This window comes from Aythya fuligula, chromosome 2 (genome assembly GCF_009819795.1).
Source record: "Aythya fuligula isolate bAytFul2 chromosome 2, bAytFul2.pri, whole genome shotgun sequence".
In the NCBI taxonomy this organism is placed as follows: Eukaryota; Metazoa; Chordata; class Aves; order Anseriformes; family Anatidae; genus Aythya; species Aythya fuligula.
This window is the reverse complement of record NC_045560.1, coordinates 92,451,379-92,475,902: the sequence shown is the minus strand read 5'-3', so window position 1 is coordinate 92,475,902 and position 24,524 is coordinate 92,451,379. Positions and strand designations below refer to the sequence as shown.

Here is a 24,524-nt window from a genome sequence, read left to right as displayed (position 1 = left end):
CGCTCTGGGTAGTACTCCTTGTGGGTTATATTGTATTCTTTCAGCCCTGGAATTCATCTGTTTCCCTGCCTGATCTTTGACAGGGAAGTTTTTAACAAGATGATCTAGAGCACACACAGTACGAAAGTAGGGAATAGGAAGTAATCTAAACTGGCACGATAAGCACTCCTTCTTTCTTCTTCCAAAGAAAATTAATTTCATGTTGTGTAATACTAGTGCCTCTTCTATACACCTTTTTATACATCTATACATATTTTTGATTTAGTTGGCTGCTTCTTTTTGTTCCCTTCCTATTTGTTGTTTGTTTTTGTTTTTTTTTTGTGCAAGAGTGAGGCCATTCATCCAGAAACACGACAGTGTACGTCCTGTTTATTCATAAGTAGCTTATAAGTAATATCTAACACATTTAGTACTTTTGAGCTTGAATATCAGTGATATTTTTTCATGAGTATTTACTTTCTTATCCTTAGAAGAGAGAAACCCCGATCAGTAGCTTTATTATTAAGTGCATATCTCACTACTGTATTAGAATTGCTGAAGTTAATCAGTGGATAAAAGATCTGGCTCGTGGACCTCACGCTGGCATTCAAAGGCCTTTTAAGAGGTTCTTAGGAAGAAGCTACTTAACAGAAACTAATTGGTTATTATATGAAACTACAATTACAGATCAAAATGGCTACAATAAGTGCAGCATTGGATGCAGAATCTTCATCACAGCCAAAATGACTGTGATATGTCTCAGGATTTTTTAAGTCTTGCTATTGATGTAAGTTAATTTAATAGACAAAAAAGGTGATTACTAATGAGGTAGAAAAACCTCCAGATGAAAGGAATGAAAGTTAGGAAATCCTGTGAGGACTTTATCAAACTAGAAAAGGCTGCACAGTAGAAATGATGTTCTATATTACTACAAGTAAAATCGAGTATAATGGAAAATATGGCAGATGAGTAACTTGTATGAAGCTGTTTGCTTTCTAAATTGCTTTTTACATTTGTACACTGAATTCTTCAAGGCTTCTTAAAAAACAGTCTTTCTCTAAACTTCAGTGCAGCAAATATAATGTAACTGCTTTATCAAGATTTCCTTGTGAGCTATCTTTGTTGCAGTTTGTACCACACAGCATCAAGTTTGAAAAAAAAAAAAAAAGAATACTTAATTGTTTGGTGCACGAACACTTGGGAGTATTTTTTTTTTCTTCCATCTATTGCATATATTTAAATATGTCATGTTTGCTTAGAGTTTACTTGTTCTTTTAAGTTCTATCCATTCTTTATGGAGTACTCTTAAAAATATTGCCTGTTGTATAATTTTAATATCTGAAGGTAACAGTTCTGTTCAGGTGATGATTGATTTATTAATGTTAATGTAATAACAGTATAAAAACTTCACATTAAAACTTGAAAAATACATAATTATGGATGAATAACTTGGAAATTATTTTTGTTACTTCTCTGAAAGTATTAAAGACTTTTGCCTTGTTCTTTTACATTTTCATGTACTTATGAAGTAAGGATATATGTTCTGTAGTGGGTTCATAGTGTACAATATTTCATTCTTTGTATGTGAACTTTCTCCTATGGGATTCCCTTATTTCTTCAGAGAGGAGAAGAGTTGTTGCAGGGTTTCTTGCAGTACAAAACAAAATAATGAACATTCTGCTCAGTTTTCATAGGTTAATTTGCTTCCTGTGTTTCTCTGGTTTATTCAAGGGCATTGGGAGTTTCAGTGACAGACTATACATTTGAAGACTGTCAGCTAGCCTTGGCTGAAGGACAACTTCGTCTGCCTTCAGACACGTGTCTTTTAGAATTTGCAAAGCTTGTGAGAAGCCTTGGGTGAGCATATACAATATTTATACATAAGGTGCATCTTTATTATATATCTATGTATGGTTTTTCTTCATATAACAATATTACATTTATGAGTACATATGGAATGTAGTCATACTGTAGTCAGGGAAACTAATATAAAGGTTAAACCAATACTGTATTAGAATCAAATGTCTCAAAGCCAACTTCAGATGTCAAGACAATTACTTAAACCATCAGGGAAAAAAGAGCAGCCCTAGATGCCTTTAAAATTATTTCTTCTTTTTTTTTTTTGTTGTTTTGTTTTGTTTTCTCTTCATGCATTGGGGAATCAAGCCTTCTCTTTTGCAGAAAAGGGTGGATAACCTTTTTCTGGTCATCTGAACAGGAAAACTATATAATTATTGTTTACTGCATACTTGCAAGGGCTTTAAGCCTTTCCCCCTGACTGGGGAAGCTGTTTTATGCATAAACAAGGGCTCGCATTCTTTTCTGCCCTTAAGATGAGAGTGGAAACACATTTTGAAAGGCGTTTGCCTGTGCACCAAGAAATACAGGATTTTTTCTACTTGCAAGCAATACCCCTAGACCCAAATGTGTGGAATAAGTTGTAAAATTTATATAATTTTTTTTTCAGTCTAACAAGTGAGCAGTGTATAGAGTTCATTCCTGTACAGAAGTGGAAGACCCCTCCCAGGGAGGGTCAGGAATACTGTGGGGCTTGTAACATTTGATACAGCTAAGGGTCAATTACCCTTTCCCCATGCCATCTATGAAGGAGAACAGTGCTGGCATAGCACAGTCTTGTGACTGGGTAGTGTTGTAATAGAGAGGGCAGAGAGGTCACTGTTTCCCAGGAAGCACAAAGTGGTTGGTCTTTTGAGTGGGTTACTGCTAGATGTACTTTCTAATGAAACTGTAGCTTCTTTTAAGCAGTATGTCTCATCTCTTCTCTCCTCTTATGACATCAGTTCCCTCTGGCTCTACCTCCCCAAAAAGCTTCAGGAAACAGTGGGGGGGGGGGGGGGGGGGGAAACACATAAACCACATAGAACTTACTGCTGTTTTTAGCTTTTCTTCTGTGTTTCTCTTCTCATCCTATTAAACAACCACAAACTAAACTTACATTCTCAGCCTATTAACTACTTTAATATGTAAACACCCTTTTCCTTTTGTGTCTCCTTACCTGAAAGTATGGAGCATAGTTTTAATGTTTCAATTCCATACTTTATTTTATTTCACTTTTTTTCCTTCATCTTCCAGCTTCTGTACATAACTGGAAATAAAAAGGAGGCAAGGATGCATTAGAGAAAAAGGAATGTAGAACAGCATTTCCAGTAGGATGATAGAGACTTCTAGAGGTAGATGAACCAGATAGATTCTTGCTTCATTTTTCCAAAACCTCTGAATGTACAACACATGCACACAAAACACACAACACTCCTCCAACATATTAAAAAAAAAAAAAAAAAAAAAAAAAAAAAAGCCTCGTTCTTATGATGCAGTTGATAATCCCAGGATTCAGTTTAATCTCCTTGTAACATTCACTGGCTTCTGTCTGCTGAATTTAAAGCTGTGTTTTTAAATTACAGTTCTTGATATCTTTGCTTTCGCCTCTAAAATGATTTATGTATATTTGTAAGTGAGGTTCCCCACAACCCGAAAGTTTTGTCTGGTTTGAGCAATTGCACATTGGTGAACTATCATCCTGTCTTGATTTGTGTACATGCCAGCAAAGAAGGCTATTACCATGGTATTTTTCTGGCACAATTGGATGAAGCTTGTAATGTGATTTCACCTCTAATGCATGATTGATGGAAATGCAGTCATTTGCTGCTTATTGAAAGGCTTTGAGGCCAGCATGGCATTAAGATCATCTAGTCATATCCCTGAATAACTCAAACAGTGAATTTTATCAAATGGATTTTGCTTCCAGTTTTTAATACTTGCTTTTGAGCAAGAACATACCTTCTAGGTAACACCCACTTTTAAATGCAAGACTTCTAGAAGGCAAATCCAGACTTGCTTTTCCTCTGTTTTCTTTGAAGTCAAGTTATATCTCGGTTTGCTACACTGCAGAACTGTTTCTGTTCCTATGATGTATCTACAGGATTCATTACCGTTTACATGTCTGTAAAATTTGCTCAGCCTGTACTCCAGTTGGGGCATCCAATTGCAATCCAGAAGCCATGTAGCCACAGCAGCTAGGAAAGAGTTTGTTTTCAACTAGCTTTAAGGAGGGTAAGACATTTCACTCACTAAGAACAGTGGTAATTCTGCTGAAAGTATCCTACCACCAGGGATCTGGTTTTCCCGTCAAGTCTGCTGTGAAGGATTAAATGTTCAGAGCTGTTCATCCTGAAAAATAGCCTTTCCATCTTTAGGGATTGGTTTACAAAATCAAGCAAAACGCCACAGTAGCAAACAGTGTTATATCCCATATAGCCTTGATGCTGCACTGAAGCCATTAGGCAAACAAACGTGATTTCATGGGCAGAGGCAGCCACTACTGGCCTTCTAGCTTTTATAGCCTCCACTGGGATAAAAGTAACAATTGTAAAGGAATTGAGACATTCAAACCTTTTCATATTGGTTTTGAACTGCAGCCTGTTGTGGGATTTGGAATGCTTGGCTTCAAAAGACCTCAGCATTGTATGTCTTGGTCATCCACACACCAGTTACTTTCTGATTCTGATGGGGCTAGAGGGAAGTGAACCCCCCTTGGATTCCAGCTAAGTACAGTGCATTCAGACTCAAGCTGAAGCAAAATGGTCAACTCACTGATCCACATACTGGTTTTGAGATAGTCTTGCATCTTTTTCTATACTTATAATCCAAAACCACAAGATGTCTGTAAGATTTGTGTTAACTTATGTCTGTTTTCAATACAAGGTTTTGCCTGTCAAACTTTTAGCTTTTCAGACTGTTTAGCTAGATGTTTGGTGAAGACTTGACCCCATCAAGCTTCAAATACTACTCACCAAACAAGTGCTTACTCAGTTCTGGAAAGTGAATTTTGAGTCACTGTATTCCAAATCAAATCTCTCTGGTTTAGAGACAGATGCTAGACTGCATATTCTGTGTCAGTGCTGGCTTATCTCAAGGGAGCATTCAGATGCCAGCTGGCCTCATCCTACAGTTAAAATCCATTTCAGCTCCTACAGGGAGGATCTATCATCCGTGGACTGGTTTTACATGTAATGCTGCATGTTAGAAGCTGAGTGCTGTGTGCATCTCAAGCCTTCCATGGATTCCTTTGTGCCTGCTCCTTTTTTTTTACTACATCATGGAAAACAAATGTTGCAGGGGAGTGTTTCACTGCTCTTTTTATACTTCCTAGGACTGAAACTTATGGCAGGTGCTTTCCTGCCAGGAGGGCGAACATATGAATGTTCTGTAGGGTATGCGGTCTCTGAAAGAACTTGAACATACTTGGGTCTTATACTTCAGAAATACAGTGCTTGGAGTTGTTTAGTCCTTTTTTGGCAGGTTAAGCTAGCTAATGGCAGAGAGCATTGTAATTGTGTTTTTATTTAAGAGCAACTTTTGGGAAGGGTTGTTCAGTCATTTCAGCTAGCAATCGAGGTCTGGAGCTTAAGTATAGGATAATCTTCCTACCAGGAATGCTTTCTTTTTTTTTTTTTTTTTTAAACTTTTGAGTATGTTGTTATTAATTAAATATTTGATTAAAGTCTCCTCACTGAGAGAAAGCTGCTGAGGAGGTCCAGCTGCAGTCTGGAGGCAATTCTGTTGTGAGCTTGTGGGTTTTGTAAATAACTGCTTGCCCTTGTCTGCACCAGCAAATGGCAAAACAGATAACTGCAGAAGAATACTGTAGAAGATGTTACTGGCTCCTTTTGTCTTCAGACTGAAAAATTTGGGTGCCTACCATTACCCTAAACCAGTTCAGAATAAATCTATTGGTCAAGATTTGATTTGTTTTACTAGGGACAGTGTTCACTTTACCCCACATACCTGCAGCACCACTTATATTCATAGCAAAATTTATCTTTACAAAACAAAAACAGGAAGCTTGACTTAGCAGAAAAAAAACACCATGCAGCAGATACCTGCATTAGTATAAACCCGTTCCATCATCCTTCTGGTTTTGCAATCAGAAGGAACGAGGTAATTTTTGTAGCTGTATTAACAGCTGTAGCCTTGTTTGATGGGTAGCCTTATCATGGTGTCTAACTACAGACCGAATGTGAAAAATAAGAACTGACAAGCAGGATTAGCAGTATAATCGCTATTATGTAATCCCTGATTTCTTTTAGATGAGATGCATCAGGTCTTTCCTGTTCAGTGATATTAGTAAATTTGGAATCGTAATTGGTTTATGTTACTGTCCTGCAACACAGCTGTGTTCAGGTGACCTAAATCCTGCCTAGCTCTCCATGCCTGGTATTTCTTACTGGCTAGTTCTAGGTTCATGTTTCTTGTACATGTTGGACTGCTTATACATCTGTCTTATAACCGAGATAGAGGACACAAGTTTATGACCAGGGTTCCTGAAGCTTACCAGTAATTTCTAACATATTTCAGGAACTAAAGGGAGCCTTAAAATGGTAGGAATCCTGTACTTATTTTTGTAATAAAGCAGTTTCATAACACTGATTCTGTATTTTGTTGTATTTTACAGTATTATTACTCATCGCTTCATTCACTGTATTGATACTTGTCTTTTAAAACTAGGTTTATTTTTAAAATGTGCAAAAATAATGTGCTTTCTAGGCTGAAACCAGAAACACTTGAAGATGATCTTGATAAATATGCTACAAGTGCCATGAAAATGAAAGAACAGAAGGTTGCTCTTAGGGAATTTTCAGCATATTTGGAATTTCCAGTTTCCCACACGTTAGAAAGTATGTTTGCCCTTTTTGACGAGGTAAGAAACAATATCATGTTTACAAATTGTACTACTTGTGATAAGCTCTGCTCTAGCCTGATTTGCCTCCTGTTGAATTCGTGGAGGTCTGATTTGGGCCAGTGTTAAGTGCTTTTGAGCTCTTCACTGCAGTATTTGCCTGCTATACCACAGTATTTGCCTACTGCATTCCCCTTTCTACATGTAAGGACATCCATCATCAACTAAATGAAGCAGTCATTCAGGTAGAAGGTAAAAAGCTTATCAGTTTCAGAAAACTCATTTTGTTTCTAGATGCAAAATATAAAGAGGTAGGAAGGTAGGCTCAGGCCAAACTATTACTACTGCTTGTCGCAACTGAATGTGGTGTACATTAGCTACAAACTTAACACTTGGCTTGTAAATAAATTATTCTTCTAGGATACCCGAAGCAAACCTTGAAGGACCTAGGAACATAGTAAATGCGCCAGTTTTTCTATCCTCTGGCAATCAGACAGGATGGGGAAATGACCATTAACTTCGTCTTGATGAGATGGTATTTGAACCTTGAACCAGGAGGTGCATATGTTCACAGTGTTCTCTCCTAGACCAGAGAGGAGATTAAAATGTCATGTGTTCAGGGCTTAAATCAGAGTAGTTTGACCTCTGGTTCTCTAATTTTAATTTCAGCCTATTAAGTCAGATGATTTAATGTAAAAATCTTACATATGCAACTAAAGGCTCACAATAGCAGCACTGTCTTTGAAGAATCTTTGAATTAGGAATTCTGGCTGGGACTCTGAAAAGGGCCTACAGAGCTTTTGCAACCCTAGTTCTCTCACTGATGTAATTCCATTTCAGTGAGACTTCTTTTTGCATATGCAGTGATCTTTCTGAATATTCTGCATCTTAGTTGTTAGCTGTTAGTTATTTTAAATGTTCTGAGGCAAACTGCAGTATTCAGAGGTGAGGTTTTCCTTCACAGAATGAAGATGGCGTCATTGACGTTCGGGAATTTGTCATTGCTCTGTCAGTTGTCTGTAAGCCATCCAAAACTCTGGAAACAATTCAGCTGGCATTTCAGGTAAGTAGAGTTTTCTTCCTTTATATCATTTATTTAAATTTTGTGGGTGTTTTTAGAGATAATTAATATTGTCAATTAGATTTAACAGAAGCTTGTTTCACATGCCTTTTTGATACTTAATTACATTAAGATAACATCAGTGAAATGTTAGATTAGGAGATCATGTTCAGAGAGGAAAAAATGCATCATTTTGCATGACAAACTTGGAATATTGCAAAGTGAAATTGTTCTGTGGAGTTCTTATAAAATCTTTCCATGCATGAAGTCTGTTCCTTTGTATTGATTACTGTGGACGGAAGGAGAATGAGTTGTGCTTGCTGCTTGTAAAATATTTCACCAAAATCTTTTTTGTCAAATTAAAAAAAAAAATAAGTCAAAATTTTCATTTCTGCATGTTAACACAGATGACTTTTTCCTCCTTTATTTTGTTGAAAATATTTATTCTTCCCTCTTAGTCTTGCAGTGTCTTTTTTTTTAGTCCTGCAGTCTCTGCCCAGATTTTATACTTCCCATAGGTGCTCCTGATCTTGTTCTAGACTCGGTGGTTTGTTGCAGTATCAACATAGGTAGTTATTACACACCTTTTGGAAAACTGACAGCAGCAATGCTTGAAGTTAGCCTTTCCAGTAGGTTTGTCTGACACCTTAATCTGGTACTTGTAGCTTATTTCATTTCATATTACTGCTGTGCTGCAGCTTACATCATCATTTCCTATTGCCTTGAACTCATAGAGTCTTGTGTCTTTAGTGCTACGGAAAACTGAGAATGTTAACACTTCACGGTGTCATCGCAGATGAATGCATGGACTTGAGAACTTTGAGTTGTATGGTGCTACATGGGAGCGTAGCTGTTCTCAGGTTCTTCAGCAAATTTGTACGACTCTCAACTATATTTGGTAAAGAAATGAGGCTCCTGTGAATGCTTAGTGTTCAGATCTATCATTCTCGCCCTTTGGCCACTGTCAAACAAATCTGACAGAGGAGGAAGAAACAAAAATATTTAGTCCCTACAATTTCTGTGGAAAATCAGCTGCTGTTGGAGGGGTTAATTTGCATGTGAGGGAAAAGCCAGAGAGATTTCTGCACTTGTTTATTCCATTTGATCAAAGTAATGCAACAAATGATAACATGGTGTTTATCTCTGTCTTCATCTGAAAATTAACAGTCCTAAAGTAGACTTGAATGTGGTTTTGGGGCAGTATTTCAGTGAAATTTCACTTTCATGATGCAAAATGTGCAACATACTTCCTCAGTTTGAGGAAGAAAAGACCACAGACTAGGTGATTTCTTTTTGGAAGCACATAACTTCAAGTCAATTGAACCGTTTCTTCAAAAAAATAAGTTCTTCTCTATCTGCTGTAGTCTTGGAAGCTCATAACCAGGGAACTTTGTATTTTGCAATTAATACATAATTTTAATTTAACTGCAGAATTTCTACACATTTATTAAGAAAAGGAAGCATTCAGCAAGGAGAAGCAGGTATAGCTCACTTTATCCTTCTAGTGATGATCAGAAGGTTAAAAAAAAAGAAGTCTTCAGCTGAGGAAAAATTGCTGACCACTATTCTAGGGAGAAAAAAACAACCGTGAAGTGATTTTTTTTCTAATAATTTCTGCCTGGTTTCCTGGGATCATGTATATTAAGATATTCACACAGCTTACTGTTAGTCATCAAAAGATCTAGCTAGCTCATGAATGCATGACTTTGAATAGTTGCTGTCCTCTGCCGCGTGCTGCTACTTGCAAACCACCATGTCATTTGTTTTTAGGGATAATGTGCAGTATTTCACGTAGCTGAACAAGTTTTTGAAGTGGGAGTGTTTAGTTATGGCTGAAGAACTTGAAAAATAGGCTTACTGAGCCACCAGAGATCTAAAGTGGTGGGTAATTAGAAGCAGAAGTGGGGATTATGTCAACCGGTTCCAGAAGCAGCACTCCAGTGTATGTGCTAGGCGGCCTCCTTTTCTAATCACTAAGGAAGTGAAAGGCTGTGGCAAATCTTGCCAACGTGATGCTTGTGAGCGTTACCACCAAGTATCACCTTCTGAGTATTTGATCTGTGAGAATATAGCAGGTTTTAATAAAGAAGTGTCTCGTCCTTGCCCCTACTTAAGAAACAGCATGCAAGTTGGGTGCTAGGGAACAAAATTCAGGAGTCCTGAATTGAGCATAAATTGAATTCTTTCCATAGAATTTTAGTTTTGCATTCCACTGACTTTTTTTATTCCATCGAGGTGTGTTGTCTGTGACAGTAACTTCTGCTTCTGTGAAAATCACTTCCTTATGTGTCTGTTTTGTTCATCCTCAGCAGTTCCCACCTTAATGCTGTAGAGAAACTAAAAGAAAGTTTCCAAAGTAGCTTGTTTTTAAAAATATGAAAATATTTGTAGCCATGTCATGCATTAGAATTAGACGATGATATTTCAAAAACTCTTTTGTTTCAGTTTCTATTGAACTGGAAAAATTAGTTATTTTAGAAAATGTAATGAAGTTTGTTACAGATGTTATGGAATACTCAAGTTCTTTTGCCAGGGGAAAGCATTGCACATATACAAAGATAGAATGAGTATATGAACGATTATTTTTAGTTATCTATTATCTATCAGTAAAGCTAAGTTTTTGTCTATGAGCAAATTCTTTTCTTCAGGACTTGAAAAGAAGCAAATTACAGTTTTCTAGAAAATTGAGGAAGTATTTGTAGAAAACTATAGGTTCATCACTGTTTAGAGTGGGATTCTTCGGATTAATACATCTTCTATCTAATAATTTAGATGCAGGAATCTATAAGCAAGCTGGCTGTCCAATCAGATGGACATTGGTCTAGCCAATCTTGAGTTTTATATCTGACCAAGTGGGAAATTGTTTCTGCTTAGGCCAACCTAAATGTATGTCCTGATTCCACAGGCTCTCTGGGAGTTTGGACATCTAGCTAAATAGACTAATACTTATTCGTAGTTACATATCTGCAAAACATCTTGTTTCAGAGATAAGACAGTTTAACAGCATCACTGAAATTCTAGTGTTCAGGCATGTAAACGCACGGAGTCTTTCTGGATATAGCAAGCTTTACTGTGTAAGTGTACACAGGTGAACTAATAATCTTCTATCTTCTACCCAGACTACTCAGTAATCCTTAGTAGACCATCATCAGTCTGAGAGTGACTAGATTTTCTCAAGCCAAACTTTAATTTTGTATAACTTATTAATGTGGGGCTGTTCATAGGAGTTAGTATTCAGCTTCGGAATGATTTGTCTTGCTGTCATGTTTTACAGCTATACCAGTCAAAAAATGGAACTATAACAGAAGAAGACTTAGCTCATATTCTGAAGACTGCCATGGGTGTGTCACAGATTAATGTTACACATCTTTTTAGAGCTGTAGATGAAGAAGAGAAAGGAAAGATTACATACGGTAAGTATTTTAAGTGGATCTGAACTATCACAATATCAAAGTAGTCTAAACTCCTGTTGATATACAAGCCAGTTATATTTTTCTTAGACTTGTCTTTTTAGTGGGCTTGGTTTTATAATGAAAAAAACATTGCAGACAAAGTAAACTTAGATTAAAAAATAATAATAAAGTTTCACCTTTTAATATCAAATGTCATGTGTGTTTCCAGTGTTTCCTTTCTGCATTGTCAGATGATACCTAGACTGACTCTTCCAGTATATTCTGTTCTCTGGCTTGCATGCATGTGAATGTATATTTTTAAGAAAGCAGCCTTATCTCTGTCCTCTGGATTCGTCTCTTGTATCTGTTTCTCACTATATCTGTCCTCCCAGAATACGGGATAATATAAGATTTTCTACCTCAATAATTTCTCAGCCTGTTTGAAAGTTAGTCATGGGGGGGGGAGGGTATTGGAAAGGCTGCTTGATATATAGTCTGTAATGCAGGTGATATGGAGGCGAGAAAATTGCATTAGAAAAACTGAGGTATCTGGGTGATTAGATTATGCTGGGAATCAAAGTACTTGTGCGTTACTTCAGATTCTTCATCTTTTATGCAGTAAAGTTCTAAATTTAGTTGTATTATTTAAGTATGAACTGAGTTGTTGCTAGCCAATGTAGCACATACCCCAAATTGAAGTGCTTCTGACATGCTCCTGTTCTTGTGGTTTTCCATCAGGATAATTCATAGGCATTTAAGTATTAAAAAATGTTAATTTAAAACATCAATGTTAGTAAATCACGATTTCTACACGAGTATTTCCTGATCAAACAGTATTTATGTAATGCCTCAGCTACAGCACAAGTTTAGACTCATTGAAACGAGTATTATTGCACCATCCTCCTGTTTTACCCTCTTATCGTTTGCCTCCTTGATTCCTGCTCTACTGCCCATTTCCTTTCTGTACTTCTCATCTGCCATATTCTATTTTGATCCCTTTTGCTCCTATCTGGCACTCCTTGTTGTCTCCCAGCTCATTCGAGTGGTGACTCAACTCTTTTTTTTTTTTTTCCCCCTTATCACCAGCTTCAAAAATACCAGCAGAGAATCTAAGCTGATCTCTAATTTTGGCACATCTCATTGTTTGAGGGAAAACTAAATTTAAAATAGTATGCTAGTGAACTGAAACCAGCTCATGTGAGTTACCCAAGAATTCCTACTTAGTATTTATCTTTAATAGCACCAAGTTGCACTTATATCTGCAATGTCCCCTGTCTGGTATTAGTATGTTCGCACCACAATGAAACCTGGACAGCTGAGCCACAATGTTTAGCTCTTGCTTTCTCTGTTTTTACTCTTTTTTTTTTCATTCAAAAGTAGTCTGTTGTGTGACTACATGAAGTAGGATGGTGGTTACATCACTTCCTTGAAATTCTGCTTCTGGATTCTGGATCTTTTTCTGAGGAAAAGTGCTAAGAAACAGTGCACAGAGATTTTAATGTATCTGAAAGCATAATCATTAGTAAGAATAAATGTCCAATTTGTTGTGGTAAAGAACTGAAAGATGAAGGTAAACTTCTAGTATTGCACTTCTGTCTTGAAAGTTGTTTGCAATAAATATTTGATGTCTTGCATTGCCTTTGAATGTGAGTAACTTTCCGCATGCTCAATTTGTTGCAACAGAATAGTGAAGAAGAAGAGGCAGGAAACTTGCAAATTTTACCTTTTCTGAAGTCATTATCCAGACAAGTTCTGAGAAAGAAAACATTTTTATCCTGTGGAAGAGCATGAGGGGTAGGTGGGGGGGAGTGGAACTATAGAGGTCGAACATACAGCTTCCATCAGGAGCATCAAGTAGTGGGAGGGTATTGTAAAGGCAGGAGAAAAGCCTTTTGATTTGAAGTTCCTGTAGTTCATATGTAGATTTAATTCTTGTTATAAAGTTAGCAGTATCAATGAACTCTGCTCTGGGTTCTTTTCCCCCCTTCTTTGTTTCTTTCCTCTTATAGTGAGAATAGAAAGCAAAATGACATTTTCCCCAAGCAAATGACTGAAGTTAACATCTTCCAGTCCTCTTCATGGTTGCTTTAAGCTTGAACTCCAAAATGAGACCTGTAATTAGAAATAATGCTGGAGTGGGTCATTATTTCTACATCACCTTGTCTCTTGTTTCTGGTGTGTGAGGCAAATAGGATCCCAAAAGCTCTTTTTTGGCTTCTGCTGTGAAAAAGTTTGTAAATATTCTTAAATATCTTCAGGACTTCTTCCAGCAAGACCCAGAACATTTACACACTCAAGTCTATCAGAAACGTTATCTTGTTCAATTCAGTCTTCCCTGGAATATGAGTTTTTTCATTTTGATCCAGAACTGACAGAACATTGAGGGATAAATCATGACAGAATTGTCAGGATTCTGGTTTGAGTATAGACTTATGTCAACAAATGTTTCCATCACTTTCTGCATTAATTTTCTCAGAAGATGCAGTAGCTTTTTGAAAATTGCTTAGAATGGCTTTAAAGTAAATACTCGAGTCTTACCCAAGCAAAAAGTGTTATGCTTCATATGATTGTAAGACCATTTCTGGTACTGTTGGTTGAATCTTTATACTTGTCTTACTTGAGCAGGGCTAACTGTCTGAATTACCTTTTCCTCGAAAAGGCTATTTTTTCATGGTCATTAATATGATGCACGTGTTGTTACAAATATGTGTATGTCCCTGGCATAGGCTTAAGGCTTCTATTTGAAAAAAGGGAATGCTTTTGTGTTCCTGCTGCAGGCCAGGCCCAGTTAAGGCTGGTGGCTTTCTCTTAGCTGGAGAAAAATAATGTACTCAGTTGGATTAACTAAATGTGCTGAAATGCTTTGAATCTGATGAATTGGTTTGCATGCAAGTGTTTCTGATGTTAAATTTTCTAAATGTAAAAATGGTTCTGTTTTCTTCTTGGAAAATGTCAGATATATCAGATTCTTTGATTTTAAAAAAAAGTAGCCAAGTTGAACTTGTTTTGAAAATGTTATCAAAGGAAAAAAATCTGCTTTGTGCATTTTCAAGCATTTAAGATTTTTTTCTTCCCAAAGACTTTGATGTCGTTTGTGATATAACAGCCTGTGCTGTAAATATAGGTCTTTTGACATAAATGATAGTGTTGGTTTTGTTGCTCTGAATATCATCAGCTTTTGTTGAAGTAACAGGATCGAAAACGCTTTATCCATATAAATTGTGGATAAAAGCTATAACTTCACCCTTCTGCAAACAAAAGTATGCTTTCTGCATTCTCCCCACCTACCCCTTTGCAACAGGTCAGAGGCAGTGTTGACCTACAACTCCAGTGCCCCTTTGGGCCAAGTGGCATTCCTCTGCTCTTTCTAATGTTGAAAGAGTGTGCCCTCTCAAACAGAGAAGGGTGATGGAGAGGGAAAGCTGTGGTGGTTTTTCTTCCACGCCAGCCCCTTTGTACCAGGAGGAACTGGGCTTTGCTCCTCCGGAAGGTCACTTCAGCTGTCATCTGCACTGCACACCACGGAGCTCACACACAGTGTTGACTGGTCACGAGTTCTTCCAGGATAACACAGTGAGCTGGAGTGGGCAGTGTGCCACGTACTGTAGGTGACAGGAAGAGTTAGTGACAACGTTCACATCTGGCTTCTTCCAATGTCAGTCTGCATTGCAAAGCAGCTTCTGACGACTTGGCTCCTGTACGGTACCTTGTGTATAAATCGGGTCCGAATAAACAGTTATAGGGGCAGCATTGTGACAGGGCTTCATTGCTGGGTATTTAATACAGAAATTTCCTGAATTTAAGAAATCCACTCTCCTCCAAGAACAAGGGAATCTTGCCCTTTCTGTTGCTTTGTAGGTAAACAACATTAAAATCATTTTTTTTTTTTCAGAATGCTACAAAATCACAGATGTTTAATTAAGTGAGCAAATAAGTTACCTTCTCACACTATCATTCTCTGAAATATCAGGAGTTTGGAATGCTGAAATCTTGAAAGTGGAAGGCAGCAGTGACAAAGAGCTGCTTTTAGGTTGAAGAGAATTATCAGCAGAAAGCACTGGAGAGCATATTTGCCAAAAGACTGCAGATTTTATGAAGTGACTGCTCTTGCTGTTCATTGTTCCTCATCTAGAGGGCTTCTGCCTTTCCCCAGCGAATGGCAAGCTGTGATGTCTGGGCGCGTGGTACTCCCCATGCATTTTAATTCAAGTCTGAGCCTGTTTACCCCTACGCCATGCAAGCTAAGGTCTGCTCTGAAACGTTTTAAGAGGGCTTCGATAACCCTTTGTGGCATCTCAGTTCTGGGGATGTGGTAAACTTCAGAGAAGCTAAAATAAGCTACGGGGCTAGCGCTATGTTAACTGCTGCTATTTTCTCCAAAGTCATCATGTGATTATACCCTGCATGTATTCAAATTTAGCATCCTTCTATTTCAAAGAGCTGATTCTGTGTAACAGCATTTTTTATTTTTTTTTTCAGATGACTTCTACAGATTTGCTGAATTGCACCCCCACTTTGCAGAAGACTATCTCTATCCTGATCAGATGGTAGCTGAGCATGGTTTGGAGACTTCATCTCTTTCTGCTCCTAATGGTATCTGTACTGACTTCAGCCCTGAAAATGCTGAAGATAAAAACAAGCCCCTGCAGAAGAAACTGAATTAACACTACAACTGTAAACTTCCTCTCCTGGTGAGAGGATTCTCTTTTCTTGGGATTTTCATAAGTCACTCCAATTACACAGCAAATACCAGTTTTGTGTGTGAAAGTTCTTCTACTTCAATACCATTCTTTGATTCGTACGTGCTATATTTAACAATATGTTCCAGGTTACTTTGGGGGGAGGTGTGTTTATTTTATTTTTTTTCCAAAAGGTCTTTGAAAGGCAAAAAATGTGAATGTGCTTCATTATTAATGTTCATATTTAAAAGGAAGCGGCACACTTATTTATATTCCACTGGCTAGTTTCATGTACCAAGTGTCGCACACATTGCGCATGTATAAAGAAACTGTAGCTACTATGGTGTTAAGTGCACTTTGGTGATTAGTGTTTTCCCTAGTTATGGGGATGTTTATATGGGGCCAAATTTTGCTGCTCATATTTGCGTAGTCAGTTTTGTTGATTTCAGTGGGATTATTCCCTTGAGCAAGGCAAGCACATTTTGGCCCTTTTGTTTTGGTTTCAGTGAACAGTTTGGAAACAGTCATGCAAAAACTTGCTAAGGATTATTTTTTATTGTTGAATGACAAAATTGTTTCTCTTTCAGTCTATTCCATGGTAGAATGAAAAGGAAAGACTCCTTGTCCCTTACCCCAACACTTTTATATTTTCATCTTCCAAATGCGACTAAATGTGATTTTTTTTTTTTCAAACTGACATGCCACATACTGTTTGCAAACACGTGACAAAACTGCTTTTCTGTTACAATCAGTTCAAGTCATGTCCACCTGCCATTTATATGGAGATGTTTACAAAATTGTTTCATCAGGAATCACGGTTTCTCTTGTAGCAAGCCTGTATACACAGATAACTTAGCATGGAACACACTATAAAAACTTGGTTGTATCAATGCAAATTTGAAAAGGCTGCAGTTACTCCAGAAGCCAAGCCAGCAAGAAGTTGCAGAACATCCTGAAGGAATGCTAGTTAAATCTCTATATCAACATTACATATACTGCGTATAACATACGAAGCTTAAAATAGCTTAGAACTATTTTAAAAATTTGAAGACATTTCTATTCGGTAACATTTCTTACCTTTCCTTTTGTAAAGCCAGATGCCTTAAATTACCATTGAGGGTCTCAGAGAAAAATTGAAGTTACTCTAAACCCACAGACCTCTACTGATTAGGAAATGAGCCAAAGGCCTCATGGAATAGGAAGGAGAAGTGTGTTGCAAAACAACTGTGCTCAAATCAACTATGTTCAAATCATTTATGTGACTAAATCTGCAAGGCTGCAGCAGAATTACGAGGGTTTCCTAACTGGAGAACTGTCATTGAGATTTGAATCTTCTACTTGTTAATGTAAAACTAGATTTGGAAGGATGACATTTCAGCAGAAGGAAATGTGTTTATACCAAATGCTTTTGTTATTATTTTTAAATAGCAGGAGGTTTTTTTAAGCTTATTAGGGTATTGGAACGTGTCCTTAGAAATCCTTAACTGTATATGGCAAGTCTCCAAACTGAAACTGGATTTAATATAGAGTGGGTATGGGGAAACAAAATGTGAAAAATAACGCTTTCCGTGGGGTAGCAGGCATACATCCTTATTTGGAGGTAGTAATTAAGTTTTTTATTTACCTAGATTTACCTAGCATGCCATGCTGGCAGGGCTGCAGCACATCGGCAAACAAGATTTAAACTGATCATGAAAAATGGAAGACCTTATTTGAAAATAATGCATGTGAGAAACTACTCCTAGGTAGGAATAGTCAGCTGCACAAACAGAGGGAGTGGGTGTAACTGCACAAAAGATCTTGAGGCAGAGATAGTATCAAGTATTGCTGCAGAAAATATGTTCGTTATAGTGGGATGCATAAACACTTGTTGCCTGTGAGAAATGAGACGGTATTTCTGTGCTACTAAGGATTGATAAGGCTTTACCTAAAGCAGTTGTCTGTGTTGGGGCACTTGAGAAAGATGGGGAGTAGCTGGACAGAGTCTGGAGAAAAGAAAATATTTGGTAAAGCGTTTGAAAGAATCGTTTCCTCCAAAGAAGGAGACTGAAGGAAGTTATGAAACCGGTCTTCAAGTGTGGGAACTGTCACTAGAGGGAAGATGGGAACTGTCTTTTCTCCATGCTGATGGTAGGGTGTCCCTTACAGACAGACGATGAAGACACTGATTTTATTGATCATAACCCACAGGATTGTAGGGATAGATCTCCTGAGGTCTTTTCTCTGTGGTTAGGCAGGATGTATTTTAGTATGTAAGGGTAAGGTACGGTAACTGTTGTCTGAGCATATCACACCTCCTCTGCAAGACCTTTAACAACACTTGGCCCAAGCTGGCTGACGATGAGATAGTTATCTTTTGCCTTGTATGTGAGCTTGGGAATTTGAGAATTTCAAAGTGCAAGGCATGAGGTAGGATTCCCTGAGACGTGTGTCTGAAGGGAAGAAAAGCTTAGTATCCCATAGACAGACAGCCTTGGTGTGGGAGAAGCTCCAGAGGAAGAAATTACTCGTTCCACATCTGTGGAAGAGCAAAGAAAGCTGATTGAAGTTGGCTAAATATAAGCGTTCCTCCTTTCCATGTATGGCGCCTATAGCCTGAGGGTCTGTCACTTAAAAGGCAAAGAGTTCATTTGGTTTCTTACTTGTTTCTGGTGAGTATTCTAAGCAGGGTGAATGTAATAACTGCTCTTAGTGTGACTAAGCTGTTCAGTGTTGAGAAAGCCTGGTGAGCAGCATCTCGCCTGCCTGGTGAGCAAGCACTTTTGGTGGAAGCAACTCGTTTAAAAAGCATCCGGCTTCTGTAGTGACTTGCAGCATGCACTCTTTTGTGAGATTGTTGATCTGGGTAGAGAAATAGCAAAGTTCTGAGCAACCTGCATGGAAACATTGTTGGATGGCAGATAATGGCACGAACAGATTAATTAAGACAGTCCAGGGGATTTCAATATTGTTAGTATATAAGGTTATCATATGAGACTGCCCTGTAGTGTCAGGTGGTAAACTCAGACTTTGTTGGGGGCTAAGACCTGTAGCACGCGGCATTGCTGCACGAACATTCATTACAATTTGTCTGTTAAACTCACTGATGAAATGTTTTACTAGTTCCATGCAAAAGGCATCCAACTGTGGAGCAGCTGGGTTGTGACACTCAGCGGCTTGCTGTACTGCAAGGACAAAAGTGAAAGCTTCCTTTCCCATTCACTAAACAATAACATAAAAGTGCTTTCAGTTACAATATTACCAGCTTTACAAACCTTAAATTTACAGGGAAGACATAAATAAATGTCTTCAGTTCTTTACGACAATTTAATACATGATCCTTACACACAAAATGCAGAGGTGTGAAGACATTTGACACTTGTCTGATGATCATTTTCCTGCTTTTGTGAAATGCTGCCATCCCTTGACAGCAGAGCATTCACATCAGACTGGATTTCTATATATTGTGTGAGAGAGATTCAGCCAAAGCTTTGTTATTCCGATGTGGTTGAACAAGTAGCTGTGTGTTTTGAATGTATTTAACACAAAACAATGAAATCTGAGATAACTAAAGTGTCTTTTTTTGCTTCACCTGTTTTTCTTCGATTATAATAAAACCACATTAAAAAGAAACAGAAACAAAAGTTTAGGAGGTACAAAGCTCATCCAAACCACTGGTTCTACCACAGTAAGGCAAGTTCTGTTACAGATTTCTCAGGAGTCCAGTGCTATAAGCAGACACATTTAAAAGATATTATAGGGAATTTGTGATCCTTTTGGAGAAATAAGGTTGTGCACTTAATGTTATACCAATAAATTACGCTATATATTTCAATGCATTTATTGCTTCTAGAATCCTCTTGCTATGACAAAAAGGCAACCAGACCCTTGTGTGTGTTTGCTAATCCTGCTTTAAAGGTTTAAAACCTCAGGTCACAAGGCTTACTTGAAAAGGAGATGTGTGCATTAAGGAAGTGATGCAATCTCTTTAGAGGCAAAGCCGCAGGAAGTAAATAGTGGTTTTGTACATGTAATATTTTTAAGCACACTGAATAGGGTTGTTAGCTAGTTTAAGCATTGGGCTACTTGGAAAATGTTTTCATTCATAATATGCAGTAAATATTTTTCTGGAAAAGGAATTGTTACACTTTGGTATAATTTGGTAATTTTTTGAAGAGGTATTTTTATTAATTTGAGTTCCTTTATAAGTCCATATCTGGTATTGTCATTAAATGAATTTTTCTACGTCATTGCATGGTAAGTACAGCTATTCATGTCAAGTTTTAGTCACGTTCTGCTCCCTGCTCCTTCAAAAACAAATAAAGGATTTACAGAAGGTAAGCTGCAGAACTCAAGTGGCACCTGCTGTAGATCTTATGATCTCAAAAACTAACCACAGCTTTGCGTGTGTTATGGGACTTGAACTAGGAAAGAAATTATTCTGATTTAACAAAAAAAAAAAAAAATGTGATCAAGTTAAATTAATTTTCCTTTATGTTGAGCTGTTGCATTCTACTTGATGGGAGGCCTCTGCTTTTTTTCTAGCAGCACTTTCAGTGTTCTGTAATTAAGCCCAGGTGTTACAACTATGTTGGCTAAGAGTTTTTGCATCAGCAAAACTTAAGTTTGTCTCCTAAGCTCATTGAAACAGAAATTCCCTGTGAACGAAGTACTGCAGATGATTTGTTATTTTTTAGGTATCTGAACTTCAATTAATGTGGCTAGCTTCTGTACAAGACAAAAAGGAATACTAGGTCCAACGGTTTGAAAATGCAGGTAAGAATTCATAATAAGCACCATCATTCAATCAGTCAGCCAAGTGAAACCTCGAGATCTGTCTCTCAGATGAGCAGGAAGACTGAGATAGCCATCCAGGTAATTTTGCTTTCCGGGACATGGCATTGCAGGTAGCAATTAAGCCAGCCGTTCATCCGTCAGAGGACAATTTCCTGAAGGTAACGTCTAAGTAGGCATTTGTCATCTAAGTGATGTCTAAGTCACTAGCGGCACAGCCAGTGCTGTTTTATCGGTTCTCCCTCTTTTTTCCTATGAAGACCAGAAAAAAGTACTCTGTGATGGGAACCTTTAAAGACATCCTTAGAGGTAAAATCCTACAGCATGTCCTCAAAGGAATAAACACAGTGGTTCTATGCTATAGCTAAGGCAGTGAAGTGAGTATACAAGTTAGTCACCAACACACTGTGATCAAAAAGTGCATTTTAACTGAATACTGAGGTATAACTACAGAGAATACAGTAGCAAGGAGAACTAGGCGTGCCTGGATTTGGATATATAGTTCCTGCATCTCATATTGGTCAAGACAAGACAGGTTTTTTTCTCTAGGAAGCCTCTCAGGTTTATTTCAAGATATTAGTTATTCTCTTATGAGTGAAGGAGTCATTTGTTTTGTAGAAAATGGCTTCTTTTCCCCCAGATGTTATGATGTGTAACGATGGCACTCTTACATTGGAATATGTAACTGGTAAAAAAAGGATGTATGATTCTGAAAGGATCAGTCTTTTAACAGTAGAGATGGAAACAGTAGAATCACCTCAGCACAGATTGTACGTATTTTTTTCTTTTAATTTGTGGGGATTTTTTGACAACATACTTGTCATGTCTCTTGATTCTGAGCTACTGTTTGTACACAGCCATATGAACAGCCCAGCTCATTTGAGTCTAGCATCAAGATCTCAAAAAGATGTACATTTATCTATGGATGTAATGTTAAGTCTTGGTTCTTTCACTTTGACCAAAAAAGGCTGGAAGCAAGATAAAAGGGCTAATGACTTTTTGTAATATTCTATTTTGATATTATGAGTGGTGTTACTTGAGAGTGCCAATCCAGAGCCAAAGAATCTGTTGGAGAAAAATCAAGCTGAACTAGAAAGTAGTAAATTCATTAAGGCTAGCATAGCAGCAAAGCTTTCACTGTACAACTGATCTTTTTGCACAGTAAAGAAGGATATTTTCCATCTCTTGGGCTGGTGAATTTTGTTTTTGGCATCCCTTGCTCTTGATTGTGCTGTCTTGTTCCTTTTAGGCTGGGTGCAGCCTGAGGGAGACCTCTTAAGATCAAGTGACATTCACAGGCCACTTCTCCTGACCAGTAAGGGGCAGGCAAACATTAAATTTGCATTCTGGTAATGCCACCCAAAACTAAGAGCCCATGTACTGCTTTAGCTCGAGTCTGCCTTTAGATAAAGGATCACATTTTCTTTTCTCCTGCTCTAACCACTGCAAAGTTGTCCAGGTGTTAGCAAGTTTGTAAGTACTTTGGAGACTCCAAATGTTTTTAAGAACAGTAAGACATTAAATTTAGAAATGCAGTGTGATGAAATCTTAATTTGCATTGACCTCTGACTTTGTCATTCTTAGTGTGTGTCTGTTTACTTCCAAGTTCAGTATGCAGTATGTGTAAATGTGTTAGTAAACAAATTCTCCTCGTGGATACTGAAGAAGGCTGAAGCTCAGGCACTTTTCATCCTACCATGGTACTGGAAATGAAATTATCCGATGATAGATTACTTCTAAGTTTATGAATGTGTATGGGGAAAACTGAAATACATGTCTTCTATTCACTACCCCTCATCAAGACAGTTTTATTTTAAATACTGAAGAAATAAACTTGTGCTGACCTGGTATGTCCTAAGTATACATTTTTGTCCCATGTTTTCTTTTATAATAAAGTTTGAACAAAATATTTCTTATATCTCAGAAGGGAAACTTAAGTTAGCCCCTACCATATTTTCCAGACTACGGAAGTTTTTTGGTTTTTTTTTAAGTAGACACCTAAAGGTGAAACTGTATTTTTAAGTATGTGGACTACAATCCCTTAAATTAAACATCTCTCCTTAGCAATTGTATATACTTAGACAAAAAGCGCATCGGTTGCGGCTGCTTGTCTATCTAGTTGTTTGTGTTGGTGATTTGTTATATTGCTTTCTGTAATTGCTCTAAGGTATTAAGAGCTCCATGTAAATCAGTAATGTTAGAAATAGAAGTCAGAAGTAAATCTCTAGAAGTGATAGATTTTTTTTTTGTATCCTGGAGGAGGACCAAGACTAAGCACCTGCTAACCTTTAATTATGTACTATATAACTTCAGTGTTCAGCATTGTGTTGAAAGTATCAGGCATCTGTTCAATGGGACCACTTTCTAAACCTTTTTGTAATTCCCAGCATCTACCCGGGTGTGCAAGACGTTTCTAATTTGATCGCAGGTACTAGTTCATCTTTTCTGAAAGAATAAAATGCAATATCAACAAGCTGAGAAATAATTCATAAAAAATTTTTGATCTCTTGAATTACTGTTAAACTTGCATTGAGGACATAATTTATACATTTTTTAAAAAGTATTGCTATGTTTTTGAACACACTTGAGAATTTAAATGCAAAAGCAAAAAAAAATTAGCCTTTTAATGATCACAGTTTGGGATTTTCTCTTTCCGCTACTGAACCCAAGTTAGGCACTGCCATGAAGAGGATGCTTTTAGCTGAAAACCTGTGCTGATAGAGCAGGAAGTACAGCTTTGTAGGAACTCGCTCGCAAGGTATGGTGTGCTTGTTCCATCAGTGGTACAACTCCTGTTGACTTGAAGGCTGCTCAAGCAGTTGGTTTAAAGATGCATATTGGCTGCAAGCTTTCTGTTATAGCCCTTGGATATGCAGTGTAAACCTGTAACAATATATAGTGCTACTGGATGATAATAATGACCTGAATGCATTTTTTCTGCTGTATATTTCCCTCCTATGGCTCCTAAGGTATGTGTATATAGACTGTCTTTGCACTGAACTGGCTATACTTTGTAACTGAAAGGCAGGTAGCGTACTAAAGATGACTGTAGCTTGTGGTTCCGATTGTGGAAATACTTTCACAGAACGCAAAGTATAGCTTCAGTGCTACAAATTTGATTTTTATATTTTTTATTAACATGCATGGAAGACTACGGATAATATTTTTAAAAGATGAACTTGGTTTTGTACATTTTTCAATGTTTAAAACTATATGATTTAACATTACCTCTGAATACCAGTGATCAGTAAATTCTTAAAGGAAATACCTCAATTTGAGTATTCTTTTCTTGCTAGTTTTGCTTGATAGGTTGAAATGGACTACAGTGTGTGATGAACTAACTGAGCCAAATAGCAATGACGTAAAAGCTTCAACTCTGCTGTAAGCTGTGTGATTTACTGAAAGGGAACTAAATGATACACTACAAGTGTTGATGTTGCAGTATACAATCACGGCTCGTTCTGCCCAACTGGACATTTTCTTTATGACTGGCTTGTAAATTGAATTTTCAGCGTGAAGCCAAATTAAAAATGAGAGAAAAAATGTTCTGTTTCCTTTGGATTTTGTTCTTAGACATTATCTTGATAAACAAAATATTTGGATATTTCCAAGGTAAAGGATACAATCATAATTGTGAATAAAACCAAGTCCTATACGTGTTTAGATGTGCTTTATTGATGTATGTCCTCTGTTGGCCACATGTATGCAGGAGACCAGCATTTACCTAACAAGTGGGAGTATGAAATACAGAAATGCAGGCTTTTATGGTTGTTTTTGTTTGTTTGTTTGGGGGAAAGGTTGTGGGGAGGGGTCTCTTTTTAACCTTTGGATGATGGGTATATGGAATCCAATTCTATCTATCATCTGTGCCTAAAGAAGAGTGTTGGAAGATCAAAAGAGATTCAAAAAAGGGGTTCTGGAGGCCTGGAGAACAAGACTATCTA

General features: G+C 37.5%; 1 protein-coding gene across 2 annotated transcripts in view; it reads left to right on the top strand.

Moving 5' to 3' along the window:
- The window catches only part of LPCAT1 (lysophosphatidylcholine acyltransferase 1), a 55,409-nt gene extending 31,184 nt beyond the window's left edge, over positions 1–24,225 (top strand). For both annotated transcript variants that reach the window (XM_032180911.1, XM_032180912.1), the window contains 5 exons: positions 1,711–1,836; positions 6,544–6,697; positions 7,641–7,739; positions 11,011–11,149; positions 15,608–24,225. In XM_032180911.1, coding sequence (XP_032036802.1) covers positions 1,711–1,836; positions 6,544–6,697; positions 7,641–7,739; positions 11,011–11,149; positions 15,608–15,792 — 703 coding nt within the window. In that variant the 3' untranslated portion in view covers positions 15,793–24,225. The remainder of the gene's footprint in view (positions 1–1,710; positions 1,837–6,543; positions 6,698–7,640; positions 7,740–11,010; positions 11,150–15,607) is intronic.
- Positions 24,226–24,524: the final 299 nt, after the last annotated feature.